Genomic DNA, 16,134 nt, shown 5'->3' on the forward strand with positions numbered 1-16,134 from the left:
CATATGAAATACGTGTTTGAATGAAGGGGATTTGAATTTAGGTTTCATGAAATTTTACTGATCCAAAAGGTGTGCGGGAGCCATAACAATATATTGAACTAATTTTAACGGAAAATGTTTGTTTGGCGAATTATTAAATTTGATTTATAACTCTTGCACACCTTTTAGATCAGGAAAATTTCATGAAGTCGAAATTCTAATCCTTTTCTTTCTTTCACGCATTGCATATGTCGGTCTCATTCTTTCGCACTGTTCTTATTCTTTTAAACATCACAATGAAATCAATTTAGCTCCAACGAATTTTGAGTGCGAAAAAAATGCGATAGACAAATACAAATCGAGTGAGAAAGAAAGGAATTCGAATTTCGACTTCATGAAATTTTCCTGATCTAAAAGGTGTGTCGGAGCCATTATGACTCCAGCACACCTTTTAGATCAATTAAATTTCATAAAGTCAAAATTCACATCCTTTTCTTTCGTAAAAGTTCTGCATATGCCTGTCCTACTCTTTCGCACTCTTCTTCTTCTTTTGAACATCACACCAAATTGAATTTAGTTCAGTCCAAATTTTTGTTTGACGGAAATTTTGATTTAATGAAATTTTACCGATCTAAAAGGTGTGCTCAAGGCGTTACTAATTTAAAAAATTAATAATTTTATATGGAATTAAAAAAAAATATTTTTCTACAAGGCCTCCATTATATATTTTCGTACTTTGCTTATGTTACGTGTAAATAAGTTCACATCACCGCCTGAAGGATGGGTTTGGTTCACATAAATAAATATAGAAATGCCATCTATATTTGTTCAATTTGCCATGAGAAAATAAATAAATATAAAACGAGAGGAATAAATTCAGCGGAATGAAAATCAATAAAAAGAAAAAAAAGGTATTTTCTTCGTGAGTTATATATTATTTTTTCTGAAGAAATCACCTTCAATAAAAAGTTGACATAAACGTGAGATTAATTTGCTTTTTGGGGTGTAAAATTAAATGAAATTATTATCAGAAAACTCACCGAAACACCCAGAAATTGCGTAGAGTTCATAGCAGCATAAATCTCATCGGCAATCTCTTTGTCCGTGTATGTAAAGTCCTTCAATGATCTCTTGCGCCATTTGAGCCTCTCCATTGTCTTGTTGAAAGCCAGGGCGACACTCCATACAGCATCATATGCCAGAGGTGCTTCCTGATATCCCTCAGGATATCTCTTGTGGCTGATATCGTAGCCCTCCGACATGAGAGCCTCATTGAGGCGTTTCCTGCCACAATAACAAAAAGAAATCATTCATCTACTCTCAACTTTACTCAACCCATCAACCCCCCCAGGAAAAATCACATATAGGAAAACCCCAAGGGCTCGTACAATTTTACAACAATAATCCCCCCAGCATTTTCCGTATGAGAGGAAATTTTTATCAACCTGAGTTGAGGCGCCAAAGTTTTGCAATCACCGAGACTTTCTCAATTCATGGGTATTCAACTCTATAACTTCGACTCCTACCACTCCTGCGAAAAACTCGTAGATCGCGCAATTTTCTCTTAATAAGAAATGTATTGTACTGGAAAGCATTTGAAAAAGGATTCTCATTTTTCAGGAAATGTTCAATTATTGCAAAATTTCCAGGAATTTACTTAAACTTTACGTTGAGTATTGCTTTATCAGAACAATAGTAACATATTTTATTGTTTACAGAGTGTTCAATATTGCCATTCTCGGTTGAATCGAGAGAGCAATTGCTCAATGGCTCGAAATTCAACTGAGAAAAATAACAAACAAGAAAGGAAATGCTTCCTGAATAGTTGAAATTGATATAATTTTGAAAACAAGTAGTTGGATGCCGTTAAGGCTTACCGTTAAATTTTAAATTCAAATTTGTAAACTTGTCAGCACCCAGCAACTACCAAATGCTAACCGATTTCAATTCAGCTGAATTCTACAAACCTTAAAACTACGTTTACCAAAAATATGGATATAAAGCAACGTCTTCAGCATATTTCTGCTGACTGGTCAGCAGTTCTAGAACGAAAAATGCTAACCAAATATATGGAAATGGCACTGTCTCGCGAGAATCGTTTGAAGGTTAGCAGAATTCAGCTGAAAATACATATGCTTTCAGCTGACATTGAAATCAGTTAGCATTTGGTGCTCGCATTTTCCAGCAGATCAAATCATATCAAGGGTGGAATGATAACTTTTTGACACTATCGAATCGATAGTATCGATAAATTTATATCTGTTAGATTAAGTGGATGTCGACTTTTTACGCATAGTTGGGGCATTATTGAGGCATTTTTAAAAGAATATAATTATTGATAAAATATCTATATTTGTTAAAAGAAGAGCAGATATCCCTTCACTGAGAAAAAAACGGGCTGCGATTAACTTTTTTTCCTCATAACTTTAACAATTTTTAGGTGTAAAGATATATCAACATTTTTAATGTTAATTTTACACATTTTTAAGGTAAAATTAACATGAAAAAGGGTAATTTTAACCCCTAATACACCTAAAAAGCATAATATTTATAATATTTACACCGATTTCGGATCAATACTGCAGGGTAAAATTAACATTTCCGGAATGTTATTTTAACTTTTCTGGATTTCTCTCACTCAATGTTACATTTTTCAGAATCGATAGTCAATAGTATAGAAAATAAGTTATCATGTCACCCCAGAGGTCAAGGCTTAGAAAATGAACTGCAAAAACTAACTAAAATTTTAGTTAAACTCTGCTTAATTGCAAACGACATTTTCGATCATAGCGCCGAATAGTCAAACATATTTTTTTCAAACATTCAAAAATGTTTTTTCTTCTTTTATTGGGATTTTATTTAAAACATTCGGATTGGGATTGAGATTTTAAAACATTCGAACGTTCTTACATGACTGGCATATATAACCTGAGAAAGAGCTTTTCCACCAATTTGCTCTGGAAACTGGTGACCACCGCTAAGACGGCGGTGGATGCTGAAAACTACACGGGATCTGATTAACCCTTTAAGGACGATTGGAACACCGGTGTCCCATAAAGAAAATATTTTTTCCTGACTACCTAAAGTTATTTTTTACTTATGTTTGTACGTGATTGCAAAGTAGAAGGTTGAAGGAATCTAGGATATTTTTTCAAGTCTCCAACTATTTGATATATAATAAATTTTTAAGCTCAAAAATGGCGAATTTTTAAATTTTCATATTCAAAATTTATTTTATTTATTTTTTATACTTCCAATTTTTTTTAAGCAAAACCGTTTTGAGACAAGAAACTACAATACTCAAACAAAATATTTTTCATTAGAGTGAATATTATCAGTCATTGGTATTGTCAGAAAAATTACTTAAATTTTTAGGCTATTATTGTCCCTATCGTTCGTAGAGGCAAGAAATACACTGAATCAGACTCTGTTGGCTTTTCGAAAGTTAGATGTAAGACGTTTCACAAGTTTTGCTTATCGGTTTAATTTTTATTGCTGATTTTCGGTCAGCGAAAACTGTCTCGTCGTTAAAGGGTTAAAGCGAAACTATACTTCGAAAACATTGTTAATGAATGAATTTATCTATCTATCTATCTATCTATGTCAAAGACCAGAGAGTGAACTGTGAGCAGAGATCGGCAGAATTGGCCAATATGCAGCTAAGAATTGACAGATTGGCACAATTTGGTTTGAAATCGACAGATCGGCACGATTTTTGCGAAGCTCAAAAGCCTTCTTCGAAGCTAGTGTTTCTAATATTTCGGAACAGTAAACCTCTTAGTTAGCGTAAACCTCGTATTTAGCGAAATACGAATCTTTATTCTTGGTATTAATGTTAACTCTTAAGCATGGATGGGCAATCATTTGAGATATCATGATTTTATTTTTGTCAACAATTTCTCGCAGTATTTTCAACAGTGCTGAAATGCTTACGATTTTCATGAAAAATATATATCCATTGCTCCCTTTCAAGAAATCAATACCCTTCAAACTTCTGTGGCACTCTTCTTTTGATAGTTCAAAAGAAAATTCAATTTCACAACGTATTCTTGAAGCTTTAAAGGAAATATTGGAGTTGTTGGTTGCTTCAAGCAAACTTTGAGAAAACGATGAATATTTTCCGGTAAAATATTTCATATTTCTTGGTGTTGGACTTGATGTTTTTGACTGCAAAATTTCACTTTGAACTTTTCCATGCCATTTTTGCTCTGCCGAAAACCTTCAACCCTTCATTTTCTTGTCAAAGAATTTCTGCCAAAAAAAAACCGAAAAGGTAAAAAGGTGATGGATCTCTGTTGCTCGATTGCCATTGAAAATGCGGTATATAAAATCCTTCAATTTTGTGTTATGTATCTGAAAAAAAATTATGTTCCGGTCTTTGGCCGTTTTTTCTATATTTGTTATATGCCCAGAGGCCAAACGGTAAGAGATATCAACTGCTGGTCTTCAGAGACCCTTCCGTCTTTCATAAATCGATATTGACTCCGTTCAGTAATAACCTTTCGAAGAGATAAAGCCACTCCAAATCCAAGCCAAACCTATTCGAAAATCTACCAGAATCCTAAAGTGCAAGTTCATATACCTGCCGCTTTAGCGCTGATTGTTCTGTCATTTCGAATTTCGATATTCTTGACACTTCAATCGTCCGTCACCAACAATGTGCAAACTTTTGCTGCAAAAAGTGAATTTTTGTGTAGTTTTGTGGAATTTCAGAACGGCAACTTTTGAATAGCATTTTTATTATAATAAGTGTCCATTTCATGAATTTGCTAACTTTAGTGGAACTCATCGGTTTCAACTTTCGAACTTCCAACGGGTTTTTAGGTAAGTTCTCTGTGATATACCTTCGAATCGACAAGGGAAAAACCTTATCCGGAAAGAGCTCTCGAATCGGGAAGGTTATTGTTCAACGAGAGGATTCCATGTTGTTTATTTTTATATTTAACCTTAAATTTGCTTATAATATTATATTAAGAAAATTCTTCATAATGATTCGTTTCAAAACCAAAGTCAAACGATTTTTATTTTAAAAGATTTATTTATCAATCGATTTTGATAAGATTAGATTTATTTGACAGGTTTGAAAACTTTCAAGGTGACAGCACCGACCGGATCAAATCTGTAATAAATCGGTAATACATATACAGGGAATGGATTTCTTTTCCGTAAAGTGAGCATCTAAACGGGAGGATTTTATTTCGAAATCGCCATTTTGACACAACCCAGCGAGCACAGTTAGCAGAATAAAATAGGATTTTCAGCATTTTTTTGCTGAATCAGTCTGCTAGCCAATCAGCAGCTCTCGAACAAAAAGTGCTAAGCAAATACATCAAAATGGCACTGTTTAGCGCTCGCAGTGGATGATGGCAGAACTAAATACTGCCGGTAGATGGCGCCAGGAAGCATTTAGCAGCAAATTTTCTCTTTCATTTTTTTTCTTTTTCTCTCAAAATGTCAAAATGGACTTGGAATTTCCCCTGAAATTATTTATCAACTTGCGGGATATTATAATCACGATTTTTATTACTTATATTATTATAGGAATTATGCTGCGGTATGCTGCCTATAGAGAATGGTCAAATAAGAGTATTAAACATACTCCTGACCAAAAATGTTGCATTTTTTAGTGAATTGCGTCATTATTTTCCCGAGAAAGAAAAATTTTTTTTTCTGAGCAAATATTCAGTCGGGGGTTATAAAATTATTCATTATTTATGAAAAATATGTTTTTTCTTTTGCAAAAAGCATATTTTCCTCAATTTTCGCAATTAAATATTGGCGTCTTTCCTGGAACAGCCATTGATGTATTATGCTCACAGTCGGTCACAACTATTGTAATTGATCTTGAAACAGGATTTTTCTACTTTTTTAACTTTTTTATGGTAAATAAAGTTGCAGATGCATTTAAAAAAATCCATTTAAAAGTTGTGACTCCCCCACTTAACTCTTTCGCCTGTTTTGGGACTCTGAGTACTCAAAGCAGCATATGAATACTTTGTGGAAAACAATGTTTTTTTTTTTTAATTATTCAGAACTGATAAAAATCCTATTCTTGTGAATGATTACAAACTATAAGGATGTCTAAATGTAAAATATTTTTTTGTAGGACCTCAATTAATTTCTGAGCAAAGATATTTTTGATTTAAAAAAAAGTGAAATTGGCTTACAGTATATGCTGCGGTCCGGAAAGAGTTAATGAGTTCAAAATTCCTTTTAAAAATACTACAAAAAAATTTCTATGGATACTACAAAATAAAATATAATTGTTTTATCACAATTTAAGTTGAAAAATTTACATAAAAGCGTTTTTGTTTGTTGCGGCAAATGCAGAAAATATATATTTTTTTATGTTATAAAATGTTTTATATTTTACAAGTGAAATAAATGTATGATCCGTGCACGATGCATATGCATAATGTATATGCTGCACTTTTCTATTTATAAATTTTCGATTATAAATTTTCTAAAGCGCATTTTTACGCAAAAAACTACTTTTATTATCGTGGTAAAATAACAAACCAACAATTATCGTTTGTTTTAAGACTGTACGTATTCTTTTTTAAATGAAAAATTTATTCAATTTAATGATTAATTTTTAAATTAAAATGATATGCATTTATATTTTTTAGAAGAGAGTTTTTAAATACCTCTAAAGTCAGGAAAATATGCTAATTTGTTGGAAATCATTTCAAATAATTTTGAGTAGACTGTGTATACCATTAAATAAAAATTATAGAGGCTCTAAATTCTACATGTTCTTGATCTTCTTGGTATATCCATGAGGTTCCGAAGTTTTTTTCAATATTTCTCGAATTTAGAATTCATTAAATATCAAAATATCTTGAGAATTCCCAAGAATTTCTTGGGTTATTAATTTTCTAAAATCACAGCGGACAAGAATTCTTGGCAATGCAATTTTAATTTAGGTGTAGTATATTTTTTTATAAATCAATTCACAATATTTTTTGATAAAATTAGACAAAAAAAATTAAATTTATTGGTCGGAAAAGGTTTAAGAATACATATTATTCAAAATATATTATAAATATGATTTTTTAAAATTTTTGTGAATTTTAAATTTTTTGCTTTATTTTTTAATGTCAAATGTGGTTTTTGTAAGAATCATAAAATTGTAATAATGGAAAAGGTTAACCTTAGCTTCTACTCAACTCAGCAAAGACAAAAACCAAGTGAATTAAAGTCTCTCACTCGATTGGGGAAAAAGAATAACTTTGACTAATTGCCACTGCGATCGCTAGTGTAACTTCGAGGTTAGCAGAGCTCAGCTGAAAAAATATATGTTTTCAGCTGATTTGAAAAAGCTTAGCATTTGGTGCTCGCTAGGAAAAGTCCCCCACTGAGCTTTAGACCGGTGCATTTTTGCCTATCTTTTGGCGCTTAAAATCCCCCTCTTCGAACGCTCTATTTGTTTGTTCTTCACATACTTGGACATTTTAAGTGATTTTAAATTTTGTTTTTGTTTTTTAAGAGATGTTTTCTCGTGATCTATTTTCAAATTATCAAAAGTCGAAAAGCAGGTGAAATATGGACACGGTATCGATCTCTTTTCTGAATGTATCGTTTAATCTTCTTAATATGGTCGAATTGTTAACTTGACGTCATTAAATAGAAATAAAGAAATAGTTAAATAAAATAAAATTGATTTATAGGAATATAAAAACTTGGGATATTTTCTTAATTTAGCAACAATATTGACATAAAATCCTGAGGTAAGACGGTTTTGATATAGAGGATGGGTGCCTCATCTCCTTTTCCTTATGAAGTGTTCGTCATCAGGTATAAATATTAACTTTACCACTCTTTAACAATTTTTTTTAATGTAAAACACTGTGTGATTGACGTTTGAAACGTTTCGAAATAAAATAGAAAGTCTTCCAGACTATCTATTTTAGTTAGAGCACACATGGAAAATTTATAACAGAGGATGGAGAAAATTTATCTCAGGCATGAACCACGAGGGGAGATTTCCCTAGATTCACCGGTGCATAGCACACAGGGGTGCATTTCGAAATCCCCCCGTATAGAAGACGCCAAAATGTCCTTTTTCATTTGGCCGGATGCCTATGACAAGGTTAGAAGTCCAACGGTAAGGGATAATGACTCGCGGTCTTCGATGACCCTACCCCGCAAGATCTGTTCGAAAACGCGCTTTCAAGCACGCCGCGAATTATCCTCCACCATTGCCTTTTTATTAAGAAGAACAGAGAGAAGTAAAACTTTTAGAGAGATTTTGCATGTGGTAAAATTTTTGGGAAATGAAGAAAATTCGTGGAAATTCACTAAAATAGGAAAATGATACTGAAGATTTTTGGTGAATGAGTTGAGAAAGTTTCTTTGGCTTTTCTTCCTACTTCCCCACAGAATTCATGCAATTTTCACCTCATCAAATGGGTTGGCATTAAATGTTATGTGGCTTCTGGGCTGGGAGTTGTGGTTTGGGAATCGTTAATGCTATGTAATGGATTAGAACTCACCGAAAATCCTCAGATGTCATGCCAGATATTGTTTTCCTATTATTTTGATTCCACATTAATGCTTCCGTGGTCAAATGTCCCTCGGCAGCTACCTTCATTTGTTCCTTAGTGCACGATATATTCTCATTCTCTAGGTTCACCTCATACCAATTGTCCTCATACCATCCTGGAAAATGTTGAGAGAAAATTTTACACATAGAAAATGTCTTTTCTGCTGAACTTATAAAATACCACGGTGATAGAGATCTTCAACTCATTTGACAATGTATGAAATGAATAATAATACTGTGATAATACTTTCTAGACATACTCTCCCACCCACTTTTGGGAAAATTTTCCAGCCCTCAATTTAAATTAAGACATTAGAGTCTGGCATAGAAGTCTACTAGAGTTAGATAAATGTTGTTCTCTTAATTTTCCCGAATTAGATTAACTTTTCTGTAGCAATTCATTTTATACTCTTCCATGGAAATGTTCTGCGAAACTTTCTCACTTACTTTTCTTAAGCACAACTGACAAGGAATTTAAGTCTTCATACTTTTGCATGCAAAGTTACATTTTATTCTCTTCCTTCACTGACAGAATGCCAATTTTATTTATACTTCCCTTGTGGCTTTGGCAATTGATTGACAAAAAGAACAAGGACGTGCTTTGAACACTCAGACAAAATTGTCAAGAAAGAATATTTTCTCATTGTCCTTCATACAATTGATTTTCTTTGCCAATATTCGGTTCCCCGGCGTTGAATGACGTCATTTGAATATTTTAGTTTAACCCTCAATTGCTTTTTATGATTCTTACAAACTTAGATATCCAAATGATAAATTTAGCATCATGTGAATGAACAAAGGGTATATCATTCTTTCAAAAAAAATCCTTGAAGGAATGCCGTTTACGAACATTATGCCCTAGACACATTTACGACTTAAACCGAGAGACGGCTTAATGTAATTAAAATCCACATAATGATCAGATTACTTTTCCATTAGTTTCTGACTAATCCGCCCCTTGGCTTAATTCATAAATGTGTTTTGGGCATTAGTTAATTCACAAATTAAAATTTGTGAATATGAATGGATTTTTCTTTATTTAAAGCAAAATTAACTAAATAATGAAACTGTGATATAGAAAATATTTAAATATAATTATTTAGTACTGTATTTATCATGAAAACAATGGTGTTTCCATTTAGAGTAGCGAAAAATTTCCATTTAGAACAGATTTTGAATTTACGTAATTTACCCTACTAAACAAGAACAATATATTTCTTTTCTATTTGTATGAGCATTAAGACAAATATCGAAATATACATATTTTTACCTTTCAAAATATATTTTTTTTATGAGTTAGCTCCTTATCATTCTAAATTATGCTAAATTCAGGAAAATGTAAACCTTAAATCTATTTTGTGCCCCTTGACTTCAAACAAAATTGCATAAGCAATCAGAAAGAGTAAAATTTTGAAAAATATTTCTAATAACGAAATTTTATGACTTATATCATCTGAAAATATATTAAACTTTGTTTCAAAGTGCATTAAAATTTCAAAATCGGAAAAGGTGAGTTGCCCCCCTTTAATTTCCAAGGAGCGAAATAATAACAGAAAATAAAACACAGCTAACACTAATAAAAATTATAGGTTCGCAATAAAAATGGAACATATCTTTTCCAAAAGCATATAATATTTTCCATTTCATATTAAAGCTTCTCAATTATTGATAAGTTGTTTCAAAAGGAAATTTAGAACATTAGAAAAAGTTACAATAGAAAACTAGTTATGGAAAACTTACTGTATTGAATCAATTCAATTTTGATGGACTAGGTATACTGAGCTAACCCAAAATATCGTGGCTTTCTAGTAAGAAAAAAACCCGTACTTTTTGGTAAAAAATCCAGCAAAAGAAGACGTTTCTTCCGGTAACATCATTGAGAATAAAGGTTATTTCAGGATAATTGTTTAATATTCTCTAAATATAAAGAATTAAAAAAAAAAATTATGGTTTAATTCCAAAATTTTTCCCAAACGTACTATTTTTTTGGAACACAATGAAACAATGAAACATTTTATTTTACTTGGCAAGCTTTAATTTTGTTTTTGTGCACGAACTGCTTGAACTTCTTTTGCTTTAAATATTCCTTCATTAGGTTCCGGGAAAAATCTTGAAAGTCGAAATCCGAAAAGCCAATATTTCTAACGCTAAAATTCCGAATAGGTTGAAGTCCCGAAAGCCAAAATTCCAAATGCGTTGAAATCTCGAACTGGTCAAAATTCCGAAAAGCCTAAGTCCCGAACAGCCAAAATCCCGAAAACGAAAATTCCGAACGCCAAAATCCCGAATCGTGGAATAATTTCCCAAAACATAGAAAGTTTCCATTTGGCTCCGGGAAGCGTGGATGCAATTGTGGGAGTAGTTAAGATACTCTTTATGTCTTCGGGATTCTGACGTTTGGGATTTTGGCGTTCGCGATTTTTGGTTTTCGGATTTTGACCGAAATCCGCTGCATTAATATTGTTTAATTTTCCAGAAGTATTGACTTCCTAATGATAAACCATAGTCAATCTCAATTTTTTCATTTTTTTCTAGAAAAATCTATTTTGCTTGAAAACTTTTCTAGTAGTTTGAAACTCTCGTAAATTTGGTATACAAAAACACTATTTTATTGTTTTTATTATTATCACTTTTTTAATACATGCTTTCACAAAGGTGCTCTTGATAGCAAAACAAATAAAATAAATTGTCAGAAAGGAAAATTTGCATCAATCACCGTTTGAGTGTTAATGATCAGTCTCCCGAGCTAATTGGTGGAAATGCTTTAGATATATTATATTTGTCTATATATCCAAATTCTATTGATTTTTATTATATTTATATATTGATATTTTAGGAAAGTTTACTAAATCTACTTCTTCAATACTTAATATTGAAAATTACATTATTTAGTTTTCTAGTAGTTTTGTATACTTTTAGAGTTTTGGAGGTTGCCTTTATTACCATTTTTATCAAAATTCTTAATTTATCTACAGAAAATTAATGTAAATTATTATTTTCTTAAAAAGTAAAAGTATTATTGGTATGGAAAACTGCTATAAATTTCTATGTTTTGAAGTATTAAAGTAGAAACCACAAGAAAACTGCAACTATTTTTGTATCGTCCTCTCCTGCTTCTTTTTACACTTGTTTCGAACATCAGTAACACTTCTCGCATTTCAAAAATTCGTAATACATTGAATAAAACGGATTGTTGAATTGAAAATGACGTCATTGAAAATTATTTAGTATTCATTGGGGTAAACAGGTAAAATTCCATTCTATAAACATTTATCATTATTTTGGAAAATAAATATCATTGCAATCCTATTTGCATTTCAATATCCTGGCATAAGAGCTCTTTCCATTCACTTAATCCCAATAAATTAAACATTGACGATATAATTTGAAAATTATCACTATGTATATTGATTAATCTCGAGGGATTTTAATTAAAAAGTCCTATTTATTTAACCTCAATTTGGTGAATGGAAAAGTTTTTTCTCATCATTATCTATCAAATTTGCTATCTGTGATTGTTAAGCCCCGAGGGAAGTGCGGCAGTTTGGAAGAAATGGCGGAAAAAAATTTCCGAAATGGGAAAACTTTGGAGGAAATCAATTTGGAGGAATTTAAGAAAATATTTTCAGACTAATATTCTATATGCTGAATTTGGGACACTTCATTTAGGAAGTTTTTGGAGTAATTTAAAGTTGTTTTAAGAGAGAATGAGTAGAACTTGTAGACTTATTAGACTAATCGATTTTCAATTGACGGGGAATGGTCCTTAAGTAAAACGATTTATATAAAATTTAATTGACATACTCTTGTAATTTCTTGAAATACGTATGTACTATACACCTTGTCGATTAAACGAAAAAAGAAATTAAGTAAGTTTAAACGGTGTAAACCATTTCGATTCGAACAACTTTAATGTTAGGAAATTGTTAGATTTTTCTTCATAAGAAACCGCGAATATAAATGGTTATTTTCAGTTTCTGATAAATTTATATTTTTAATTTTAAAAACAGTCATTAAAAATTTTCAATATCTTTGGATTTGTAGGACTACTTATTGAAATTTTGCCGTTTGCAAAAGAATTCAGTATGAAACTTTGAAACTCCAAATAAAATTATTAAAGACTTTTATACGTTTAGTACATGTATGTACTAAAAAATTACTTATGATTTTTCTACTTGCTTCTCGAACAAGTATAGGCACTTAGAAATTGCAATACAATTTCTTTTAAATAGATTTTCATTCTTTACTTTCATATTTCAATACGAAAACCAAATTTTGTTTGGCATTTAGTACATCTTTGTGTTAATTATTTTGATTTTAACTTGCTATTTCAATAGGCTCATGAACAATTTTCCTGAATTCTTCTCATACTAGATTTAATTACTTTCAATTTTTGGTGCAGATACTAAATGTTAATTTGCATTTAGTACATGTATGTGCTAATTATTCGAATTTTGTTATCCAAAGTCGCAAATATGAATTATTATATTCAATTTCTCTTAAATTTGAATGTTTTTTTTTTCTAAGAATAGACACGAAAAAAATCAATATCTTTAGTACATGTAGTATGTAGGGATGTACTAATTATTTAAATTTTTCTACCTGCTCATTGAATAGACGAGAGCAATTTAGAATTATTCTATTTAGTTTAACTTTACAGTAGAGTTCCTCAAATTTATACATTTGGGGGCTGTGGATGACATTTCTCACTCCTCAAATTTGAACAATATTTTCAAAAACGTAACGGAATTTATATGAAATTCACTTTTTCCAAGGGGTAATTCATAATCAATCAGATTGGCTCGGGTTCCCAAAAAAATGTATGGGTTCCCCGGGTTTCCTGAAAAAAATGTATGGGTTCCCCAGCCAGATTGGCTCGAGTTCCCCGAAATGAGTTACCCCTCGACTTTTTCTAAATTAAGATAAATAATAACTTTAGAGAAAATATCAATGTAATTTATTGTGAAGTATATGGAATTTGTTGCGGAAGTTAATATATTACGATAATGATAAAAAAACATCAGAGAAAAATTGTTCTAATTCAGACTCTACGCAAAAATTTCTTCACATAACCTCAAATCTTACGTTTTGAATTCAACCGTCTTTCAAATTTGTGGAACTCGACTGTATTAGGCAGGGGCATGACATTTCCTATGTTTTCCATATGTTTCTAGCGAGCCGAAAAAACTTTTGAGTTCATTAGCTGTTTTCTGTCATTGTAGAATGAATTAGCAAAAAATACTAATACAAAATAAAAGCCAATTTAATAACGAAGAGGCAACCGAAAACCCCAAATTGGTAACCTACGTACTTTTGGAGATATCTCGTGAAATGTGTACGAAAACAGGGAAAAATTTACACTAAAATCGGTCGCATTTTTTCAGAGCTAATGTCACCCCCCTGGTATTAGGGATCATTTATTCCCTTCATATTTAAATATAAACTCTGACATATTCATTACATTTAGTACATGCATGTACTAATTTTTCTACCAAAACTGTGAGAAATATGAATTGCTATATAGAGTATTTCTTTTCTCAATTTCAATGAGAACATAACAAGAAATTCAATGCATTGGTTCGTATTTGAGCAAACAAACAAACAGTAATCACCATTTGATTAATTATTTTGCCATTTTATTGCAAAAAATAAAATTCTTAGCATTTTTAGCACATGCATATGCTTAAAGGAAACTCGAACTTGGGATATTTGCGTCATAGTACTAGTGTTCTAGTACTTAACTCATTGAATATCCACAAATAAATGATTGGACAGATACTGATGTATCTGGAAAGGTTATCGAATATGATTTTATCATAACTTACCAATGAAAAACCATACATAAGCTCGTCCGTAAAGATTTTGTTTGTACATTTCGCAGAGTACTCTCCTTGCTGCTACGACATAGAACAGTCCCACGATTATCCTAGCATCCTGACGTCTCAGATTCCGCACAGCGTCAGTGGGATCTGAGAGAAATGATTGTCTCGTAACGATTTCGATGCCCGCCTCTTTGCATCGGTTTTCCAAGTCTTCCACCGTCTGCAAAGAAAATTTACATTCAGTAGCTTTAGTCCTGAGGAAAAATTTTATTATTCCACTCCATGACTCACAGAGATAAAGACTTCCTCAGCTTGTTGCAGAATTGCAACTCGGGACCATCCGAATTTTTCCATGAGCTTAATCCTCGTTGGATTGTGCACAGTTGCTGATGGATGGGTCCGGAAGAGTGTGGGAAAGCGACTGCGATCCGAGAGGGCAGGACTTGAGGCTCCATAGCAGAGCTATTTCGGGAAGACAGTGAAAATCATGAGAGAAAAGTCTTGCGAGGGTTCTGGAGATTTTGTGGGTAATTAGGGGGATAGTAATTGCACAAAAGGCACTCTAATAAATTAAATTTTCCCTCGATCTTCGGTGTCTCTGTGACCCGGACAAATTCAATTAATCCACCAAGGTGATGATGAAGGTTTTACCGAGAGATTTGCCTCCTACGAGAAACTTTCCTTATAGAAAGACTATATCTGATTAAAAAACTTTTGGGCAGGTAGTCGATTAATTCTTTTCCCATGCAAAAATTCAAGGGCAAATTCTATCCACTGATTAGTCAATAAACACATACAATCCCAAAGTTATCATGTTGTTACACAGGATGAATTAAAAATAGAAAATTCCACAAAGAGAATATGACATTTGATTGAAAATGATTTGTTCGAAAAAATTCTGTACTACATTTTGTGATTTCTCTTCAATTTCTTAACGCAAAATTTATTTCAACGATATTCACATGGAATTAAATATTTAATCCAATTAAAATGTACTAAAAATCTAATCAGTACAACTTTATAGTCATTTGATATAGAATTAAATGCAAATTACATTTTTAGTACAAATTAGACCAAGCTCCTAGCTCGATGTATTGATGTTTCTTTCATTATTCCTGAAGGATTTAAACTTTCAAACAAATAGGTCCAATGTGTTGCTTGGAAGTGAACTGGTTTAGAACAGATATGTGCTAAACAGTGCACACTGCGCACAGTACTAAAAAAGAGCGATGGATATTTAATCCCACATGCTTAGTTATTCTTAAAATATTCACTGTTTAAAAAATTACTTTTGAAAGCTCATATGTCTGTCGTTCCTGAGCTTGACGCATTTGGTTTAGTACAGCGATTTACTGAATAATTCGAACAGTGCAATGCCAAGACTTTTCTTCCCTTGTTCTTTAAACCTTCAAACTTTAAACCAGAAAAAGGTTCAATTCATTACTTGGAAGTGAATTGGTTTAGTATTAGTACAGATATGTCCTAAATAGCGCAAACAGTGCTAAAAAATAGCGATGAATTTTTTATCTGGTTTATCTGGAACAAACAATTGAGCTGTCCGTGATGTTAACTATTTAAAGAAAAACTACTTCTCAAAGCCCATATGCGTGTCGCAGTTCGTTTAGTACAACGATTTACTGCACAATACAAACAGTACCAAGACTTTTATATTTTATTTATTTATAAGTTCTTTAAAATTTTGAATTATAAATAAATTAAACTCATTACCTGACTGTGAATTGGTTTAGTACTAATATGTACTAACCAGTGTAAGCAATTTTAAACAAT

At 31.9% G+C, this 16,134-nt stretch overlaps 1 protein-coding gene across 4 annotated transcripts in view; it reads right to left on the bottom strand.

The window, feature by feature from the left end:
• LOC129806204 (gamma-aminobutyric acid type B receptor subunit 1) overlaps nt 1–16,134 on the bottom strand; it is a 97,795-nt gene that overhangs the window by 42,673 nt on the left and 38,988 nt on the right. For all 4 annotated transcript variants that reach the window (XM_055854615.1, XM_055854614.1, XM_055854611.1 and 1 more), the window contains exons 4-7: nt 14,638–14,808; nt 14,350–14,566; nt 8,475–8,640; nt 1,020–1,263 (exon numbers count right to left, since the gene is read on the bottom strand). In XM_055854615.1, the coding sequence (XP_055710590.1) occupies nt 1,020–1,263; nt 8,475–8,640; nt 14,350–14,566; nt 14,638–14,808 (798 nt within the window). The remainder of the gene's footprint in view (nt 1–1,019; nt 1,264–8,474; nt 8,641–14,349; nt 14,567–14,637; nt 14,809–16,134) is intronic.

This window comes from Phlebotomus papatasi, chromosome 3, assembly GCF_024763615.1.
Source record: "Phlebotomus papatasi isolate M1 chromosome 3, Ppap_2.1, whole genome shotgun sequence".
NCBI lineage: Eukaryota > Metazoa > Arthropoda > Insecta > Diptera > Psychodidae > Phlebotomus > Phlebotomus papatasi.